The 21,420-nt window shown below is 56.1% G+C and overlaps 1 protein-coding gene across 2 annotated transcripts; it reads left to right on the plus strand.

Annotated features, from left to right (window-relative positions):
* The first annotated feature begins 1,177 nt into the window (after nucleotides 1-1,177).
* On the plus strand, nucleotides 1,178-3,328 carry LOC101636965 (beta-1,3-galactosyltransferase 5-like). Of its 2 annotated transcripts, none has more exons than XM_012729392.1 (3): nucleotides 1,178-1,384; nucleotides 1,549-1,777; nucleotides 2,308-3,328. In XM_012729392.1, the coding sequence occupies exon 3, from the start codon at nucleotides 2,308-2,310 to the stop codon at nucleotides 3,241-3,243; it is 936 nt and encodes a 311-aa protein (XP_012584846.1). In that variant the 5' UTR covers nucleotides 1,178-1,384; nucleotides 1,549-1,777; the 3' UTR covers nucleotides 3,244-3,328. The 2 variants fall into 2 exon arrangements, with proteins under 2 accessions (XP_012584846.1, XP_012584844.1); XM_012729390.1 differs by having other exon boundaries at nucleotides 1,549-1,705.
* The last annotated feature ends 18,092 nt before the right edge of the window (nucleotides 3,329-21,420 follow it).

A 21,420-nucleotide genomic window follows, 5' to 3' on the forward strand; every position in this document is an offset into this window, starting at 1 on the left:
AGTTTGCATTCCCACCAGCAGTGCAGGAGAAGTTCCTTTCTCTCCACATTCTCGTCAAAATGTGTTGTTGCTAGTTGTTTGAAGATGTGCCCTTCTCACTGGGGTTAGGTGGTATCTTGTGGTTTTCATTTGCATCTCCCTTATGACGAGTGATGTTGAACATGTTTTCATATACTTGTTGGCCATCTGCGAAATACTCTTTTTTTTAAAAACAATATTTATTTTTTTATGCTTAAAAAACTGGGGTACAGGCCAGAGTTGGGGTGTGTATGAAAGGATTCACCAGAATCAGAATGGGGAGCAGAACAGGCAGATCAACAAAGTCCACTAGTGAGGGGGGCAGCGGGCGGGCCAGGAGAGGTCTGCCGCGCCCTGTGGGTCCCACCCTGGCCGGGGATCGAGTGACCCCGTGGGTCACGCCCTGTGCTCCCGTGGCTTCGGAGAGCTTCACAATGCGCTGCCCTAACCCATTGCGCCACCAGGGAGGGCCCGGAAATATTCTCTCTTAAACTGACAATCGCATCTTCTGGCAGGAAACGTCTAGCGGCGAGGCTCTAGCACATGAAGTCTCGCCTCCCCGCTAGATCCCTGGGTTCGCTCAGGGTCGAGGCCTGTGTTGCCCTACCTGCTCACAGTTCTCACGCGCCAGCTGGCCCCACGTGAGGGGTTAGGTGCGAGCTTTCTCTCCTACGCGTCTGTCGGATTTTGTCTTTGTTCCACTGGTGTGAGATGGACCAGGAGGCGTAGGGAGTGTCCCTCTGCTCTCCAGAGCTGGCGAGCCAGCCGGGTACCTGCCAAAAGCCAGGGGTGCCCCGCCCACACCTGGGCCAGTGTTGCCCTCTCCCTGTCCAGAGCGGCCATTCTGCACAGGTGAATGAACCTCTCCGCGGTTTCGGTTTGCATCTCTCCATGGCAGATGAGGAGCAGATTCCCACAGATCTGGTCCCTTTCGTAGACCTTCGGAGCAGGGCCTGTTTAGCTGTTCTGTTCGTTTTCTGACGGGGGCTTTTCTTTTTACGGTGGAGCTGTGTCACACAGACATGGAGCAGGCTTGTAATGAAATCTGGAGTTCTCTCGCGCCGCTAAAATACCAATTTTTCCTTCTTATGCCCAGGCCATTTTCTTTCCTTGCTGGCTCGGCATCAGGGTCCTTGCTGGCTTGGCATCAGGGTAATATTTTGAAGACAGGCACTGAGTTCACATGGTGGGTTTCTCTGTTAATTGTTTTCATTTCCCACCACAGACTCTGACATAGAGAAGGTAAATGATGGGCATGGAAATGGTCGACTGAGCTCACCACATGCCCGTGAGCATCTGGCATGGACTCCCCACCGTCATAAGGCCTCACAGAGGGGGATGTGGCCTCCCATTGCAGGTGAACCAGGTACGGAGTTAGACTGCCTCAGGAGTCCTCGGAAACCGAGGCAGGGACGGGCTCCAGGTAGTGGGCAGCTGCCGAGCGGGCGTGAGGGTTTGCACTGCGGTGCGGTGCTGCCAGGCAGGCATGGGGGTCTGGGCGACACGGCCCTGCTTGCTTTTTCCTCACAGTGGGTGCCGAAGACGAGCATCACCATTTGGCAAACTCCTCACCAAGCCCAGAAGCTGATGGTGCCCAGCTCCACAAGCTGGCAGCTCCGTGGAACCAGCTTCCTCTTGGAATCTACCCTGTGGAGTCGGACCAGAGGTTCATCTTTACCCGAGAGAAGTGAGTGGCTGGATCTCTTACTGTTAGCACGATGGCCTGGAGGACCTAGAATTTCTTGAGAGTGACAGCTAGGTGAGCAATAGATGAAAAATGCAAAGATTTCACGAGTTACTTGAAAAACACCCACCCAGCACTGCCAGCAGGGTGCATGCCAAGGTAGCTGAGGAAACCAGAAACTGGCCTGGCCGCTTTCTGGACGAGAGACGGCGCCGAATTTCATGCGAGAAGAGGCAAATGGTCCCCACCTTGAGGTCCAGTCTTGCAGGTTCCTTGGTGACTCCGGTAGAAGTCGGAGGAGGGCAGTGCTGGAGAGATCTAGTGGGGCTCGGGGTCCCCTGTCCTCTAGATGGGGAAGCTCCCTCTGGTCGCCTGGTGGCCCCTGTAGCCTGCATGTGCCCCAGCCTGAGCCCATGACCACCCCGTAGGGAAGACACTGGGGTCCTCTCTGCCCCTCTGAGCCCCACACCCCACCCTGTGTGCCGTGAGGCTGCGGGTGTCTGAGAGAGCAGCGGGCAGCACGGGCCCTCCGCTGGCCACCTGCCAGTCAAGGTCACCGTGCCCTCGTGCCATTGAGTTCTGACCATTTATTCTGTGTCTTGCAGATGGCGTACCTTTATGGGAGATTAATCTGTGTTTTCCTGTCGGTCCTGGGAGCCCTGTGCTTGTACTTTAGCATGGACTATGAGACTCCTTTTAAAGTCACTCCAGTGTTTTCCAAGAGAGCGAACGGGGCCTTCCTGCAGCTCCCCGACACGGCCTGCGAGCGGAACGCCCCCTTCCTGGTCCTGCTGGTGACGTCGGCCCCCCAGCAGGCGGCTGCTCGCAGCGCCATCCGGAGCACCTGGGGGAGGGAGCGCACCGTCCGGGGAAAGCGGGTCCGGGCGCTCTTCCTCCTGGGCGCCACCCCCAGCCGGGACCTGGCCCGGGCGGTGGCCCGGGAAGGCCAGCAGCATCGCGACACCGTGCAGAAGGACTTCCTGGACACTTATGACAACTTGACCCTGAAGACCATGATGGGCATGGAGTGGGTCCACCGCTACTGTCCCCAGGCCGCTTTCGCCATGAAGACAGACTCTGACATGTTCATCAACGTCGACTACCTGGTGGAGCTGCTCCTGAAGAGGAACCAGACCTCGCGCTTCTTCACTGGCTTCTTAAAAATGAATGAATTTCCTATCCGGAAAAAGTACAATAAATGGTTTGTCAGCAAATACGAATACCCGTGGGACAAGTACCCGCCCTTCTGCTCCGGCACCGGCTACGTGTTCTCCGGCGACGTGGCCAGCCTGGTGTGCGGTGTTGCTGCCAGCGTCCCGTTCATTAGGCTGGAAGATGTCTTTGTGGGGCTCTGCCTGGCCGAACTGCACATCCGCCCTGTGCCTCTCCACTCGGAACAGACCTTCTTCCCAGAGGGCTTGGCCTTTTCCACGTGTCGCTTCAGGAAGGTGGTGGCCTGCCATTTTGTGAAGCCCCAGGAGATGCAGATGTATTGGCGTGCTCTGGAGACTTCCCTGGGAGAGGAGTGTCCAGGTGACTGAGGGGGCCCGGCAGCACAGTGGACATCGCCAGGCACCCATGGTGGTGGCTGTTGAAGGATCGTCCTCCGCACCCCTGATGATGGTGAATGGGGTCGGGGTTGGGGGAGGGCGGGGAGGTGGGCATGTGAGTCCTGATCTGAAGGAGACGTGAGCTGCCGTGAAGCCAGGGTGAGCCCCGCAGTGCCCCGGCAGGATGGCTCTGCCCCCTGCGGACCCGCTCCCCGCGCGGGAGTGGCCTGCTCCCTGCCGCTTCTCAGTCCCGGGTCAGCGTCCTCTGCAGCAGTGGTGGCAGGGGGGGCGGGTGTTGTCATCCCATCTTACCCCCGAGGACACAGCGACTTTGGAGGTCCGGGAACTGGACTCAGGGTTCACGGCCAGCACACGTTGGAGCATCGTCAGAATCCACTGTGGCCTCTGGGCTCCTGCCAGGGGACGGAAGCCAGGACGGCTCAGCGCGAGGCCCGGTGGCTGCATCTCTCAGTCTCTTCCTGGGTCCCTCCTGCCTACTCCCAGGCCCTGTGCGTTTCGAGGCTGGGACTTAGTGCTGCGTGGAGCTGGCTGGCCCGAGTTCTGTTAGCGCCTGGTGCGCAGCTCATCAGGGAGGCACCCCGGGCCCAGCCTGCAGTGGCTCCTGCCTGTGGCTAAGACTCAGCCTCTGCAGTCAGACGTCTGTCAACAGCACTTCAGCTCAGCCAAGCCTGGCCTGTGTGTGCTGTGGTGCAGTGCTGACCCCCAAGGCATCTCCTGCGAAATTTCTGACTCCTTCCTGCCTCTTCAGAGTCCCGGGCAGGACTCTGAGTGTAAGGCTCAGTGTGGGAAGGATTCTGGGAGCTCTCTGGAGCGTCAGGTGGACCTCAGTCCAGAAGCCCCGGGGTCCCCTCGGACACTGAGCGCCCTCCAGGAGGTGGGGATCTCCCTCAGTCCTCCAGACTGGCCCAGGAGCTTGAGCTTTGGAATTTCCGGTGACCAAGAAGCAGCCTGTGGCGTGGCCTTGTGCCTTATCTTGCTACCTTGCTCTGGGATGGCGGGAACCTGCCCAGGCTGGGGAGGGTGGGGGGCTGCCTGTGTCCAGGGCGCGCAGTCGCCTCGCTCCTGGTCAGTTTTCTGCTTTTACCTTGTAGACCGGAAGCCAGGGGCCTCCCGAGGCTGAGCAGTCGGGACTCTGGCGTGAGGTGGGGGTCTGCGCCGGGCACAGGCTCCCCGGCCGTGTTTCATGCTCACGAAGCTGCTTCCCTCAGACCTGAGCCAGCTGCTCCTTGCAGGCGCAGCTTGGCTGTTCTGCGCGCAGGCGGGGCTCAGGGGCCTTCTCGTGGGGGACTCTGGGCTGGAGGTCCGGGTCTTGCCAGCACGCGCTGCAGGCCCCCGAGGGTGGCTGCCCGATTCTGAAACTATGGTGGCTTTGCTGCCCGCCTGACCCGGCTAATGCAGTGGCCCCGGCCTGGGCCGGTGAGGGTGGCAGCGGCCGGCCAACCAGCTGCCTCTGGGGGTCGCCGGCCCCAGGTGCGCCCCCTCTCCAGCCTCTGTGGCTTTGTAAGAGCTTTTCTGCAAACACATCACCCCACTCTGTCTCTGCATGATGAAGACAGATTCCTCCTAGGGGAAAATGAGTTTGTATTTCTAGAACTTGCAGGAACCAGAGCTCATTCAGTTTGGCCTAACAGTAAGATGAAAATAAGACTCGAGGAGCCCCGAGGTGTCCCGAGCATCCCGGCTTGTGAGGGTGGTGCTCCATGACACCGTGCACCCCTCACGAGGCGGGGACCCCAGGCACGGCCAGGCTGCTCGGTGACCCCCGGGGGCCGCTTCCCAAGGGGATGGGGCGGCCAGGAGCGGTGATGCTGGAACAGATGCTGTGGGCCAGGCAGAGGTCGGTCCTCGGAACAGCTCTGAGGGGCTACTCCCTTTGGCTCTGGCTTCTAGATGAGGGAACAGGGGCAGAGGAAGGCGGACAGCTGGCGGGAGGTTACAGAGCTGAAAAGGAGCATAGTCGGATGCCAGGGTGGACGTGTGGCAGTTTGGGGAGAGTGCCTGGAGAGGCTGGCGGCCTCGCTCTGACCTCGAAGGGCCTCGGGCCTCTGGCTGTTGCTGAGTTCCCACCTCTGTGAGAACAACAAGGCTGAGCAGCGGGCTGGGCTGTCCGGCTGCCCCAGGCTGTGGGCGATTCCCCGAGGCCGGGGGCGGGAGTGCCCTGCCCTAGTCCGCTCTCGGCCCATCTGGCCCAGCAGGCCCGCCCAGCCCCTGACCCTGCTCTCTGCCTCCACTGGGCCTCCAGCTGACGCCCTCCTGGCCCGTCCACGCCCCTGCCCCCCACCCCCACTGCCTGCTGCTAAGCGCAGCCCACCCCGCCTCACTCCTGCGAAGTCCCACCCCCCTCCTTTGTGACCCCGTCCTTCCCCTCGGTCCCACGCCAGCAGCCGAGTGGGTGTCTGGGCGCCTGTGGTGCAGAGGTGGGCAGGAACCCCCAGCTTCCCACCTGCCACTGCTCCCGCCGTCCCCAGGGAGCCTGTAACGGGCTTTCAGAAGCAAACATGCATTTCCCTGTGAACGCGTTGATCCTCTTGAGTGTATTGACTTCTGTGTAAAATCAGATCACACATCCAGAGGTTTACCTAGGCTTTAAATACAAATTGTTTATTAAAAATTTACCTGGAGTTTACACTTAAGCAAATAAAATATCCTATTTTATAGACCCAGCAAATGTTACTTTATCTTAAATTTAATTTTTAAAGATTTATTTATTTATGCATACAGAACTGGGGTACAGGCCAGAGGTGCAGGGCGGTGAGAGGATTCACCAGAAACAGAGTGGGGAACAGAATGGGCAGATCGATGAAGTGCACTGCTGAGGGGAGCAGCGGGCGGGTCAGGAGAGGTCTGCCACGCCATGTGGATCACCTCCGGGGCAGGTGGGGATGGAACTCATGCGGAAGTGGCTTAAGCTTCTTTGTGCTGTGCTTTAACCCGCTGCGCCACCAGGGAGGGCCCAAATTTAATTTTTAAAAAAGATTTATTTATTTGTGCATATGGAACTGGGGCACAGGCCAGAGGTGCAGGGGCAGTGAGAGGCTTCACCAGAGACAGAGTGGGGAGCAGAACAGGCAGATCCGCTGAAATCCACTGCTGAGAGGACAGCCGGGAGACAGGAGAGGTCTGCTGCACCCTGGGGTCACTCCCTGGCCGGGGATCGAACTTGTGCTGTGGTGGGCGCGTACAGCTTCACCGTGCCGAGACTGACCCGTTAGTAACCGCACTCCATGTGCTATGCACATTTCCTTAGGTTTTGCCGCTTGTGTTTTCTATGTTCCAGCTCCATCCAGTTGCTATAGTAACTTGACCCCATCACGCCCAGGGGCCCCCTGGCAGAGACCACTCTCCAGGCTCCCCTTGTTAAGTGCTGTTGGGGTGCTCTGTCAGTTGCCCCTCTGCTGGTGTTTGTCTGCTGTTAGGGGCTTTGGAGGGGGAGATCCCAGGGGTGCAAGGCATTCTTTACATGTGATGTCCAGGGTGCCCCGGTCAACGTGATGGCCGCTGTGGGTGCGGCCTCGCCCCCGGTGGAGGAAGTGTGTGTGGTTTCCCAGCAGGCTGTTCCTCCTCCCTGCCCCGAATGGTCTTGGAAGGAAGTCACTGTGCTCTTGTGAGCTATGCTACACTTCCCTGAGGGTGTGGTCGATACGTAAAGTATTTGGAATTGAACTTTTCTTCGGTTCTTACATTGTTAATTTTTGTACAGTATTTGATTTCTCCCCTCAGGGCCTGTCCCTGTAGTTGTCCCATCGCGGACACACCTTGACCATCTCTACTGTCCCTGTGTCTTCCCACCCCTGCCTTGGCACCTCCCCTCCCCTCCCCTGTGGAAGCTTCAGGTCTGCGGTCAGCATGCAAGTTTGTCTTTTTCCTGACCCTTTGTTTGTTTTCTCTATATTCCACAATATTGTGCAAGATTATGAAAACACCCCAAAATTCTTTTTCCTTTTGGCTTATTTCATTGAACATCATCCCTTCCAGCTCCATCCATGATGCTGCAAATGGCACCTATTTATCCTTTTGATGGCAGAGTAATATTCCACCATGTGTACCACATCTTTTTTTTTTTTTTAAGGAATAACCAATTTTAATAGCAAATCAAGGTCGCAAAATTCTTAGCTCTAATGGATATAAAAATTAATATAATTTATGGTAAGATCAGAAGTTCCAGTACTGATCCCACATCAGGCAGAAGAAAGCACCATCCAAAATAATTCCTTCTTGGGTAATTTAAAAAATTTTTATTTTAATAATTTATTTTTACATAATTTTGTGCCTTTTTCCATCTCAGTTGTAATCCCTATGGACTTCCCATAGTCCTGTGCACTCCCTCTCCCCACATTTATGACCCCCTTCCCCACTCCACCCCCCAAAATGTCTCTGGTATATAGTTGTTTATTATTATTCCCCGCCCTGGTCTTTTATGCTCCTGCTATGAGTTATACCATCCGGTATTTTTCTTTTTCTTTCTGGCTTACTTTACTAAGCATGATCCCTTCCAGCTCCATCCATGTTGCTGCAAAAGGTATGTGTTTATCTTTTTTGATCACTGAGTAATATTCCACTGTGTATATGTACCACATCTTTTTAATCCAGTCATCTACTTTTGGGCATTTGTTTCCATGTCTTTCCTATTGTAAATAAAGCAACAATAAACATGGGGTGCAGGTGTCTTTTGGATCAGTGTTTTTGTGTCTTTTGGGTAGATACCCAGGAGTGGGGTTGCTGGGTCCTATGGAAGCTCCATTTTTATCAGTTTGAGAAACTTCCAAACAGTTTTCCATAGTGGTTGTACTAGTTTGCATTCCCACCAGCAGTGCAGGAGAGTTCCATTTTCTCTACATCCTCACCAACATTTGTTGTTGCTAGTTGTTTGAAGATGTGCCATTCTCACTGGGGTGAGGTGGCATCTCATTGATACCACATCTTCTTGATCCATTCAGCTTTTCTGGGGCAGGTAGGTGGTTTCCACATCTCAGCTGTTGTGAATAGTGCTTCTGTGAATAGTTTCAGATTTCCTTTCAAATTAGTGTCTTTGTAGCACTGGGGTAGATTCTTAGGATTGGAATTGGATCCAGCAAATTTTATTTTTTAATCCCTACCCCTCCACCAAAATTTAAATGTCATTGAAAAGGAGCTTTTCTTGATACACAACTCCATCTATATTGTTTACAAGCTGTTTTAATGTCCACTTTTCTAATTTTTTTAAAAGTAAAATTCTCTTGGTTTGCCATTCATATACCGAGCTGTGCTTCTGGGGCGCACGGCTCACACCTAAACATGCAGGTGCCTCACCACTGTCCACCCAGCTCCGGGGCCGGCACCACTACCCCGGGGCCCCTCACCTCTCACCCTCAGGTCCGTGTGACATCACATCTCCCTTGAACATGTAGGTAATTCTTAGCATCTAAGGACATGAAGACAGATTTTTGCAAACATGCATTCAATTAGATATTGTGGAAGCACAAAGCAGCAAAATTTCATCTTAAATCCTAAGTCTGAATCAGCTACTCCATGTACATGTTGAAAAATAGAATCTTAGGATGGAGCTGCTGTTCACTGGGCCAGGTGAAAAGGTGTCTGTCATGTGTGCACATCTTCAAACCTTTATACCAGAGTCTGAGTCTCCTGCACATGTCTGGAGTGGATCCACATTTCAGGGTGCCTAGTGGGGAGAACTGTGTCTCATGGTGGCCGCGTCTGCCCCTGCCGTACCACCCCCCGCCCCCCCCACAGCAGGGCCGCCCCAGGGGTGTCCTGTAGGCGACTGCTTCTGCTCATAACTCACAAGTCTCTGAATGGACTTAGAAAGCTTCTCTCTGCTCTGATGTCAGTACCTCCTTGACCCAAAGTTCTCAAGCTCGAAGTGGGAAAGACCCAGGTAGTAGCTGATTTCTGGATGTCTGGCGGTTTTGACTCTGCTCGTCCAACGTGTCAGGTCAGGCTGGTAAGAACACACTTCCTTGAGCTTCTTTACCAACACAGGTGACGGGTGAGGATTTGCATGAGTCAGGAAACGAGGCCTCCCTGACACAACGCGAGCCCCACCAAAGCTGGCCCTTCCTGGACCCACGAAGTTGAAAAACTGCTCCACGAAACAGGAAGCTCCCAGAAAGGGCAGCTGAGGAGGCGAGGTCAGGTGTGTGCCCGCAGCTTCACTGAATCCCCTGCTCAGGATCTTGTGAGGGGCGGCTGAGCCGCCGGGCCGCTATGTTGTAGAAACCAGCCGTCACGCCGCCTGCCACAGCCCCGGGGTCTGCAGTGACACAGAATCTGCAGGAGCCACAAAAGCAGCACCCGCGGGACCAGGAGGTAATGCTGAAGCAAGAAACGGTGAGGGGCGGGGAGAACTCCCCTCCAGGGCGGGCGCTGGCGGAGGAGCCACTGTGGAGAGCTCCCACCGGCTCGGGAGCACGGGGCCTGCCCTTGGCGCCCCAGCTGAAGCCCTGGCTGCGGGACAGGCTGGACCCCAGCGCAGGGTCCTCAGCGCCTTCAGCCCTTAATCCGGCGAAGCTGCGGCCCTGCGCCCAGCTCTGGCGTGTTCTCACCTGGCTTGGGGGTCCAGGGTGGGCTTGGGCGGGTCTTCCTCTCCCGGCCCATAGTCTCTGGGGCACGGGCTGCAACGGGCCTTCCTCCCCTCCGATGAGAAGCGTGTTATTTACCTTCTTTTTAACTGCTCATACAGCCCTAGGAAAGGGTTTGTCTTAACATGATTTAACATACAGGAGGAAAAACATGTGGGCCTGCCTGGTCCCCACCTGCCGGGGCTGGGCGGTGCCACGACCCAGGTGTAAGACGCGGCCTGACCCAGAGGGGCGCAGTCTGGGCTGTGGGTTCGCGTGTGTATTCACCGCGGTCCGCGAGCACAAGGAGAAGCCTTGGGGCCTCCGGACTGGGTTCCCGCTCTTCCTTCCTCTCCTGTGACTCTTGCTAAACAGCTGGAGAAATTCTTGGCCTCTGTGTCACTCTTCAGAATCACAGCAAAGCCAAGGCCTGACCTGGTGAATTCAGGTGGACGGAGAGCTGAGCAGTAGGATGAGAAACTGAAACAAATACAGAAGCAGAAGCAGGAGGTGCCTGAGACCCCCCTGGGATTAAACAACCGCCCCTTTTCCACAAAGAGACAGTGGAGGGAGTTTGGGGTCCTGCTGGAGTCTCCAGGCCCAGACGCGCCGGCAGGCAGCTCCAGCCTGCCTCGTGGCCTTTTACTGATTCATCCGCTGGGCACATTCACTCACTGATTTTCCGAATGACGTCGGCTGAGTTTGGTCGTGTGGGTTTCGCAAATAGGGTCTTAGCTGGGTGAAAAAGTGAGGAGATGAAGGCGCCGCTGTCTCGGACCACGGAGAGCCGCGTTGTGCAGCGCTCCCCCTGGACCGACCTGCTGCACCACCACCTGGTATCGCAGGGGTCCGCGGAGCGGCCGAGGGGCGGCCGTCCTGACAGAAGGAAGCCCCGGGATGCGGCTGAAGAGATGGCGGCCACCTGAGGTACGCGTGGGGCTCAGGGCTGGCCGAGACCAGCCCCGCAGCCTCCCGGGCCTCAGCAGGCCGCGGTGGGGTGACCCCCACGGTGCCCCTGGGAGGCGGCGTCCCGGCCGCCGGGACTGGCTGGGCCAGCCCTGCCCGCCATCTTGCCGCCCTCGTTTCCGGGTGTGAGGGCGTCTCTGTGCTTCCTTCCGGTGTCAAGGGTGTCGGCGCCGCTCCTTCAGGCGCGAGGGCAGCTGTGACGCTAACTTCCGGTGGCGTGGGGCCTCTCAGCCTGGCCGTCGTCCTCTGTGGCCAGCGCCCGTGGCCCCCGGGCCCGCGCAGCGGCGAGGCTGAAGAGCCCCGTTTGTGTCACCCCTGCGCCCGCAGCGTCAGGGTAGGTGCCTGGCGCGCTGTGGGGTGCGGTGAGCGCTTCTTCCTGAGCCCCCTGGCCGCCGCTTTCCGGCAGAATGTGTGGAGAGGAGCGACATAAAGGGCCACGGCCGCCCCGCCTGCGGGCTTGGGCGGAACCGTGCGTGACCACCGGCCCAGCTGGCGCCCGGGGCGGGGGCGGCCGGCCTGGGGGTGCTCGCGACCCGAACCCGTGGCTCTGACGGCCGAGTGGCCACGACGGCGTGTGGCTGTGGCTCAGGGGCGCGGCCGCTGCCCGGCCGTCCACTTTAAGAGCGACCACCGCCCGCAGCCCCCCGTGACGCCCGTGTGGAAGTGTTTGTTTCCTCATGATAATTTTTAAAAGAATTTCTGCATTTGTCACGTCAGGCCTGACGCGTCCGCAGTTTCCTTCGGCCGGCCTCTCTCTGCATGCCTCTGGCGTGTGCCTGGTGGGAGGGAAACTCGCTGAGTGTCCCCTGGGTTCGTTTTTCAGATTTATTTTACTTCTGCATCCAAGAACTGGGGTACAGGCCAGAGGGGGTTGTGTGAGTACGGGTGGAGGCCTCCCCAGAGGCAGAGCGGGGAGCAGAACAGGCGGATCCGCTGAGACCCACTGCTGAGGGGGCAGCAGGCAGCAAGAGAGGCCTCCTGCGCCCTGGGGTCCCTCCCTGTGGGGGATCGAACTGGTGTTGCAGGGGCTGAGGACAGACTCACAGCGCTGAGACTCACCCCTGCGCCCCAGGGCCGCCCTATGTACTGCCTTTTTTTCCTTCATTTTTAAAATTTTAATATATTTTGACATCATTTTGTGCCTTTTTCCATCTCGGTTGTCATCCCCGTGGGCTTCCCATCACCGGATCACCGGTGTGCCACCACCGTAGTCCTGTGCGCTACCCACCCCTCCACCCCCTGCCATTTTTGACCCCATTACCCAGTCCACCCCCAGTACAATGTCTCTGTATATAGTTGTTTATTATTGTTGTTGTTGTTATTTTCCCCCCTGGCCCTTTATACTCCTGCTATGAGTGAAACCATCCGGTGTTTTTCCTTTTCTTTCTGGCTTATCTCACTAAGCATGACTCCTTCCAGCTCCATCCATGTTGCTGCAAAAGGCATGAGCTTATCTTCTTTGATTGCTGAGTAATATTCCATGGTGTATATGGACCACATCTTTCTTCTTCTTCTTCTTCTTTTTTAAATAAAGATTGATTTATTTATGCATACAGAACTGGGGTACAGCCAGAGGTGCTGGGGTGGTGAGAGGCTTCACCAGAGGCAGAGTGGAGATCAGAACAGGCACTGGCGAAGCACACTGCTGAGGGGAGCAGCGGGCGGGTCAGGAGAGGTCTGCCGCGCCCTGTGGTCACCTCTTGGGTGGGATCGAACTTGCGCTGAAGTGGCTGCGCCAGCTTGCAGTGCTGCGGCTTAGCCACCGCCATACGGGGGCGGGCCCACATTCTCTGTGTTTTAGGGAGCGCTCTTGTGTGAGCCGACTGTGATTGGCTTGTCATGGTTCATGACCATGAAATTATTTACATGCTATCACACACGTGACTGGGCTAGTTCGGCTCCTAGGTGGGTGTGATAAATTCAGGCGTCCATCCTGAAGAGCCTAAAGCTCACACTTTTTTGTCCTCACCTTGACGCTTTCTGAATTTATTTTGTGTTTGAAAAGCATTTAAAAAGTTGACTTTGACTTTACGCGTTTGGAGAAACCTGCTGTGCAGTCCCGGGACGCTTGTCTTTGTAAGTGATGGGATTTACTTCTCTCCCTGGGGGTTTTTCCCTTAGGGTGGGCCCCAAGACTTGGGGCCCATGTGTGGTGAGGGGCGAAGGGTGGAGAACTCTGTTGGGAGTTCAAGCCCAGGCTTGAAATGAAGCTGAGTGTCCTTGGGGAATTTCTTTTTCTCAGGTGTATTTATATTTTTTAAAAGTGATTGTTAGGTTCAAAAATCAGACCTAGTGGATTGCTGCTCTGTTTATAGGCATCAGGATAACTCATCTCTGAGGCGTAGATTGGGTCCTTGATCTTTCCAAGTGTCATGTAAGTGAAACAAAGGCTGGGAACAGGTGCGTTTCCTTGGGCCTGCGCACGCGTTTCTCACGGCTCCTGAGGCCCCCCCCTTGCTCCCTGCTCCTTGCTGGCTGCATCCTCAGCCGTCTCAGAAACAAACCAGAATGGGGCAGGGTGCGGGGCTGTGTGGGGGCCTAGGAAGCCTGCAGGTGGCCGGGCAGGGACGGCCTTCAAGGAGGGACGAGAACCTCCCTGTCCGCCTGCCCGCTCGCGCACCTGCAGCGACCTGCCCGCCCCTCCAAGTCCAGCTGCTGCTCCTCCTTGCCCTCTCAGTCCATTCCCATTCTCTCTTCTCTCCCGCAGCTCCGGTCGCAGGCCACCTTCTAGAACAGGCCAGTGGCGCACAACGTGCTCCCACTCCCCACACGCAGTTTTCCTCACTTCCCTCCTTTTCCTGCCCTGCCCCCTGTTGCCCCAATGCTAAAAACCTCGCCACAGGGCAGCCTCGGTCCCACTCTCTCCTCACGTGAACCCACGCTGACGTGGGTTTGCTGTTCTGCTGGGCAGGAGCTCATAGCAGCGATTGGGCCCTGACCCGCTGAGCCCAGCCCCAGGCCCCTTGCTGGCCTCCAGGACACATGCCCGCGCGTCCCTCCATGCGGGCCCCTTGGCTGGCTCGGTCGCTCCCCAGCCGGCAGCCTGAGGCCTGGGACAGCCCTGGGCTGAGACCCCGCCCCGCCTCCGCCTCTCCGTGGAGCCCGTCCAGAGTCAGACGGAGCCTGCGTCTGCCGCCAAGCCCGGCTGCTGCTCCACAGCCGGACGGGGCTGTGGAGATGTCAGATATTATTTGGGCTCGGACCTGGAGCCTCAGAGATCCACGGTCAAGGCGCGGCTGGTGGAATACCCCCTGCCTGTGTCCTCTGGCGGCGTATCTGAGCCTCCTGGTCTTGTGAGGACACGGGCCGGGCTGGGGAGAGGCCACTTGAACGTCCTCACTGACCTGAGAGGCCCGTCTTTCGCAAAGTCCCTCCTGGGGCCTTGCCGTGACTCTGCCGATAAGCAAGTCAGCACCTAACGGCCCAGCGGCTGTGGCCTCTGGGCCGCCGGCCCCATCCTGTCTCTCCATCGCCCTGTGCGGCGCTCACCCCTGGCCACCGCCTCCCTGCTTGTCTCTGCCCAGCCCCGTGTATAAAGCAGCACCCACGGTCCCCGTGTTTCTGAACAAGCGAGTGGGCCTGTGGCCTGCGGGCGCTGAGCCAGGCTGGAAGGTGGCCGTGGCCGCAAAGCCCAGGACTCAGCTGACAGGCCGGGTGAGGCCAGGCCACGTCGCGTGGGGGCCACGGCTGCGTGGCCCGAGCAGGGGCGCCTTGGTCTTCTCTACGCCAGCCAGGGACACGGCCTCTCTGAAGAACAGGCTGAGAATCACCTCTTCCTCTTTCCCGAGACTGGGGGACGTGGTCTCTCTCAGCCGGCCCAGGAAGTTTGGGGGCACGGATCGAGGGTCACTGGATTTTTTGTTTTCCTAGCGATGTCTTTAAAATAATGTCTCTCATCACCAAGCGTTGACCCATCCTGCACAGGGCTTTCTAGTCAGGCACTAATTAATGCATACGTAAAGTAGGTCGTATCAAGAGTGACTCCGAAAAGAACGAGTTGAGTTAGTGTTTTTATGTAGGTGAAGATTTCCCAGCTTTAAGGGGAGGGCAGTGTGTGGGCTGACCTGGCTGCTTGGGACCCACAGGGTGAGGTGGACACGGGCTGGGGCTGAGAGGACTGCGGGGCCTCCTCAGAGTCCTTTCTCCTCCACTGTGGTCCTCTCCAGGGCCAAGGCCAGACTCAGGGGTGCGGCCCATACCACTCTGTGGTGACCCGGCCCTGGGATGCTACCTGGCCTCCTGTGGTCACAGATCCAGGTCGCAGGTTGGGCCTGTGGTTGGGGTGGGTGCTGTGGTCGGTCAGTCCTGATCCTGACTTTCTCGCAGCTGTGTGGCCTTGGGTTATGGATGGTGGTGGCTACAGCTCATCAGAACCACATGGGTTGGACAAGCATGACCGTCCTCAGGAAAGAGAGGCCGTGAGAGAGGGCTCGTCGGAGCTCCTAACACAAAGGAGATGATGTCGGAGACCGTGCCAGATGTCAGAGGCCAGCACTGCCAGGTGGCCGGTTAGGGGTCCTTTTCCCGAAGGACGAGGCGGGCGTCGGCGAAACGAGCAGTGGGCAGACACTGACCGTCCAGCTGGTGCAAGCATCTCGCGCCCAAACTCCAGCCGCTCTTTACGGAAGCAACTTCCAGGCGGGGAGGTTCCATCAGTGCAGGCATTGAAGTGAATCTTTAACAGTTAATTTCCGTGGCTACACCGAAACTTTTGTGATTACATGTTCCAAAGAAACTCTTTTGATCACAGAAAGAAAACCACCCAAACAATCAGCGTCCCCATTTTTCCAGCATGATCAATCATTCTAGTCAGCACCTCAAATAAAACAGCAAATCTTTAAGTCCTCCCACGAGCAATCCTTTCCCAGGTTCCAAACTGCCCCAGGAGGAAGTACATCCTGATCATACTTTTCCATATTTATAAAGACAATCTACACTCTTGATTTATGCTAAGGTACTTTTCTGAGAAAATCATTGTCTATTGTTAAACATTTTTGTAACCAGTTCCCAATGTCCAATTAGGCCGCAAACAGAGGAGGGCCAAGAATCGCTGGATGGTCAAATACAATCGCTATTAACCAAGAACAAGTCCAAGGCAGTTCAGTGAGCACTGCTATGGAGACGCCCCTTACTCTGTTTTCTTGGGAACCAGAACTCCCCTTTGCATGTCTTCTTGGGAACCAAGCAGCCTCCATCTGCTCGGGGGTCTCCCCCATTCCCCGGGCCTTGTCGTAAGACAGCCTGGGTAGCATAGCCCATGTCAAGATGAGACTGCAGTGGTTCGGTGACGGGGTGCGTGTGTGAGCATGTGCGTGTGTGTCTGGGAGGACAGCCTCTCCTGCACGGAACTCCGAGCAGCTGCCTGCAAGCAGCTGCCCACAAGCCCATACATGCTCAATCACTGCATTGGTCCATGAAGAAGAATTTGCCACGGTTACTGGTGGCTGGTGAACACTAAATTCCCATTTGAGTAACTGGCCGCAATGTCTCTGCTCTGTAAGGTGCATCAGAGCGGCCCTCCCTGGTGGCGCAGCGGGTCTGGGCGCAGCACTGCAAGCTGGCTGTTGCTGCTTCAGTGCAAGTTCGATCCCTGCCTGGGGCATGGCAGACCTCTCCTGACCTGCCCGCTGCTCCCCTCAGCAGTGTACTTTGTCCATTTGCCTGTTCTGCTCCCCAGTCTCTCTCTCTGGTGAAGCCTCTTACGCCCCTGCACCTCTGGGTTGTACCCCAGTCTGTATGCTCAAATAAATAAATCTTTAAAGAAAAAAAAGTGCATCAGAGCAGGAGGGGAGCAGACACACGTGCCGGGTCACGCTCACTTCTCAGTGGAATGTCCTGGCAACAAAATCCTTTTCAAGTATGACCTGGTGACACAGGGCCATAGTAGGTGTCAGGGAGGGATCAGCAGGGTGCGAAGCCATGACGGAGGCCCCCTCCCCCAGCACTGTCTGTGGAGTTCAAGGGGATTCTCGTCACAGACTTCACAGCCAGCGTCTACAGACCATGAGAAGCGCATTCCCGTCAGCCGCCTGCTCAGGGACGTTGTTGCTCCCACTTGTCGGATGACAGACACCAGCGCCGGGCCCTGGAGCTTCTCAGGGACACGGTCCTTTGTCAGCCGCGGTGGAGACGCAAACTCTACACTCGGTCCCTTTCGGGGACGGGAACCCGGCTGCCCTGAGATCCAGACGCTGTTGTGGCCCGCGGGCTCACCACGCACCCCGCAGCGCTGCGCACGTACCAGACGAGAGAGGAGCCAAGTACCAGATGAGAGAGGGCCACACCAGCCCGGCTTCCTCGCTGCACAGCTGGGCACGGGCACAGCGGGCCGCCACGCAGCCTTGGGGGGTCGCGGCCCACGAAGGGGAGGGGAAGAACAGGTCGGTCTGTGGAAAGAAGTCGAATGTGATTTTTTTAAATTTTTTTTTTTAAGATTTATTTAGTTTTGCATATAGAACTGGGGTACAGGCCAGAGGTGCAGGGGCGGTGAGAGGCTTCACCAGAGACAGAGTGGGGAGCAGAACAGGCTGATCGATGAAATACACTGCTGAGGGGAGCAGCGGGGGGGTCAGGAGAGGTCTGCCGCGCCCTGTGGTCACCTCCGGGGCAGGCGGGGATCGAACTCATGCGGAAGCGGCTTTAGCTTCTCAGTGCTGCGCTTTAACCAGCTGCGCCCCCAGGGAGGGCCTCGAATGTGATTTCAAGCAACTGATCTCAAAGTGTGAGCCCCATGACCTGGAAACGAATGTTTTAAATATTGCGACCAACAGCTGGCCAGCTCTGTGTCAGGAGCCAGCTCACGAGAAAACACGCGCGTCTTGGGGGAGGCTGGGCCACTCCGGGACGCCGTCTGGCGCGCAGTTTCCTCTGTGTTGGATCTTGGAAAAAACGTTTCAGTGCATGATGATTATTTTTCCACTTTGGTAAAGGGTAGAACCTCTCTGCTCATTTGGCAGATACAGAAGTTTGCTCTGACATGGCACTCCCTGACCCAGCCACTCTCAGGACACCAAGGAGAGACTCTTGACCGAGAGGAAGATGATTAATAAAAGCCAACACTCGCCTCAGGGATCCCGTTTCCCACAGGCCCGCAGGTGATGTCCCAATTCCCAGCTGCAGGTTGGATGAGCGCTTGACAGCTCAGTGAATGTACGTTTTGCTTTATGACGGTCACTTGAAACATTCCTGTTTAACCAGAACGTGAGCACTTTTGAAGCAACGACAACAAAAACACGCAGTAAACGGGGCAGATATTTCAGGAGAACTGGGAAAGAGCGGGAGGGAAGAGGGTGTTCAAAAGCTGTCATTCATATTCCCAGAAACAAAGAGAAAGAGGATATTCAAGAGTGGACATTCAGACGACCAAAACTGACCTTGGCCATACAACGGAAAAGAAAAACTCTCAGCAGGAACTTGAAGTTCAATTTGAGCAAATCAATGTGCTAGGAAAGAAAAAGTCAGAAAATTAGAGGCTCCTACCCGTCCTGAGATGGAAGGTCCAGAAAGAGGCGAGAAATAGGGAATTGGAGAGGGAGAGTCCAGCAAAGAAATGAGTCGAGGACCTTTCCACCAGTGAAAGACGCTTCCTGTGGGCGAGAGCCAGCCGCAGCGACGTCAGAGCCCGTGGGACAGCGGGAAGGTCCTCAGAGTTCCCGAGGAACAGCAGCCTCAGGTGCCACAGGAGGACCAACTCGAGTCTCAGCGGCAGGGAGGAAAGTTGTCTCGCAGGGATGATTTTCCTAACCCAGGCTGCTTTCACTCGGCTGACTCCCCAGTGCAAGAGCAGAAGCAAGGCTGCTGTAGGCATGTAAGGGTGACATAGTGATTTTCTTTCACAAACACATGTGACTAAGGGAGAAATAATCACCCCAGGACAGAGTTCAGGAAAATATACAGCAAAACCCAGAAAAGGGATCTAATTAACAGCTCTTGCCAAATGCTTATCGACATCATGTATCTCTCTCTCCACAGACAAATGGAAACTTAATCTCTCTCTCAAGTGTGCGAAGAACACTGTAAACACTGGCCAACTTAGGCCATGGCGTAAACATTAACAAATTCCCAAAGAAAGATGATGACATGACCCCGGCGTTTGACCACAGTGCACTAGAAAAAGAAAATACCCGAAAATCAAATGTTCACTCCCTCCCCCCAGCCCACACTTTGTCTTCACTACCACATGTTTGCAAACTGTAAAGACATCCGAAAGACTTGTGTCGAAGAGGCCAGGAAGGACATGGCGCGGGCAGCTGAGCCCACGTTCACAGTCCCCTGACCGCGGGGCTAGGACCAGGGCGTGGTGTCTCCGCGGCCCCGAGCTCCAGGGCTCCGAGGGGTCCGGCCGAGGTTCAGGCCGCCAGCCTGGGCGGTCTGCGGAGGAGGGCAGCTCTGTGCGTTCCAGACGGAAGCCCCGGCCCTTGTCCAAACATCTCAGTCGCTGAGTGCGTCCTGGGCGGCGCCTCTTCAGGGTCTGCAGAGGGGCCAGGCAGGCCGAGGGAGGCCAGGGGAGGCTGTGGCTGCCAGGGAGCCCCAGGAGCATATGAGGGTGTCCAGGGCTCTCAGGCGTGACAGGGAAAGAGCAAGAGCAGAAATCGACAAAACAGAAGTTAAAAAAACACTGGATTTGCAACTGTTTTTAAAACCAGTTCTTCTTTTGGCATGAATGATTAGAAAGAAGGAGAGACGCAGCAGAGACCCTTAGGAATTGTAGAGCGAAGATGCACTCACAGATTAAGTAGAAAGTGGAAAATTGTCCAAGAAGGCGAGGGCCAAATTTTGAAATCATTCAACAACAGAGAGGATTTTCTAGGAAAGCAGTTAGTGAAACTGGCTCAAGAAGAAACAGTCACTACCATCTACAAACAGATGACTCAGTGGTACAAGCAGGACAGCTGGCTCATGCATTTATGGGAAGTATTTGATCTTCCAAGATTGCTTAATCCTGATGCTGAAGCCATATGCTGATGGCTTCAGAAAATAGAAAAGGGACACGATTTTCCATTATGCAAGTGTGACTTCAGCACTAAAACTGGACAGAGAGTAAAGAAAGGATGATTGAAGACCAAGCTCAGCTATGGAATAGACACCGAAGCCATGAATAACTCACTACCGAAATGGGTGTTGTTGCGGTGCATTGAGCAACAGGAGCGTGGGCCCTCCCTGGCGGCACAGTCGGCTAACGCGCAGCCCTGCGAAGCTACCGGCAGCCGCTTCTGCAGCTGCTTCCGCACGAGTTTGATCCCCGGCCAGGGACTCACCCACAGGGCGCGGCCGCCCTCTCCTGACCCGCCCGCTGCTCCCCTCAATAGTGGACTTTGTCGGTCGCTTGTTCTGCTCCCCGCTCTGTCTCTGGGGAGTCCTCTCACCGCCCCTGCCCCTCTGGTCTGTGCCCAGCTCTGTGTGCACAAATAAATAAATCTTAAAAAAAAGAAAAGCAGGAGACTATTGTTTAGTATCAGAAAGGCTGCTGGTATAATGTACTAACTGGATGTGTAGGATGCAAATGTCAGAACCCAGACATCTAAAATTAAAGCAACTTTAGCAGGGCAGAATTTTGGGTCTTCCACAAAACTCCGGCGGGGTGACCGCACCCAGTGACCCCGGCTCAGTCACCTCCCGGCTCCTTCCGCGCCTGGCTTCCAGCTGGAGGCCAGTGGCCGCTGCAGCTCCGGGGTCTGTGAGACAGTCTAGTGAGCACGGAGAGAGACGGGCCTCACGACCAGCACGCTGCCTGCCCAGCACCTCGCAGGCAAAGCCGCGGAGATTGGTCCTAGGCCTTAGAGCCCAGCCCCTGGGCCAGAAGTCGGTCACGTGCCCCACGTGCAGCAGGGGCTTGGGGTCGTATTGAGTGCTCTGTGGGCCCCGAAGTTTATTATGGAAGAGAGAGAGGACAGACAAGAGGGGAAGTGAGGAGGGAAAAGTTTTTCTCAATAAATCCTGAAGTGAAGTACGTAACAAAATCCAGAGAATCAAACCAGTCTGCTTTTGCCCTGAAAGCTGTATAATAACACACACACACACACACACACTCACTCAGGTGTGTCAACCACTGGCTTACACGACTGTGGGGCTGGTGAGCTGAAACGAAAGGGCCAGGCTGGCAGTACCTGGTGGAGTGTTGAGGCAAAATTTCTTCTCCCCTGGGAAACCTGTTTGGCTCTTCTTTTTTTAAAGATTTATTTTTATTTATTTATGCACATAAGAAGTGGGGCATAGGCCAGAGGTGCAGGGGCTGAGGGGGTTCACCAGAGACAGAGTGGGGAGCAGAACAGGCCGATCCACTGAAACCCACTGCTGAGGGGACCAGCCCTGAGGCAGGAGAGGTCAGCTGCGCCCTGTGGGCCACTGCCTGGCCGGGGCTGGAACTCAGGCCACAGTGGCTGTCCATAGTGCTGAGACTGAACCCCTGCGCCCCCAGGGTGCCCGCTTGGCTTTCACCCGCAGAACGAGGCCCACCCACCCGTAGATGGCCGTCTAGTCCACTCAGTGCCGGCTGGTTGTGGTGCCAGTCACATCTAGAAAGCCTCGCACATGTCTCTGTAAAATAATGGCAACACTATCAGGTAGAGGCTTGCGTATTTGGCTGGGTCGCTGGGGACTCGAGAGAGGCTGCCCGGACAGACCT

The sequence above is a fragment of the Condylura cristata genome, unplaced genomic scaffold, assembly GCF_000260355.1.
Source record: "Condylura cristata isolate star-nosed mole 26May11 unplaced genomic scaffold, ConCri1.0 scaffold00003, whole genome shotgun sequence".
In the NCBI taxonomy this organism is placed as follows: Eukaryota; Metazoa; Chordata; class Mammalia; order Eulipotyphla; family Talpidae; genus Condylura; species Condylura cristata.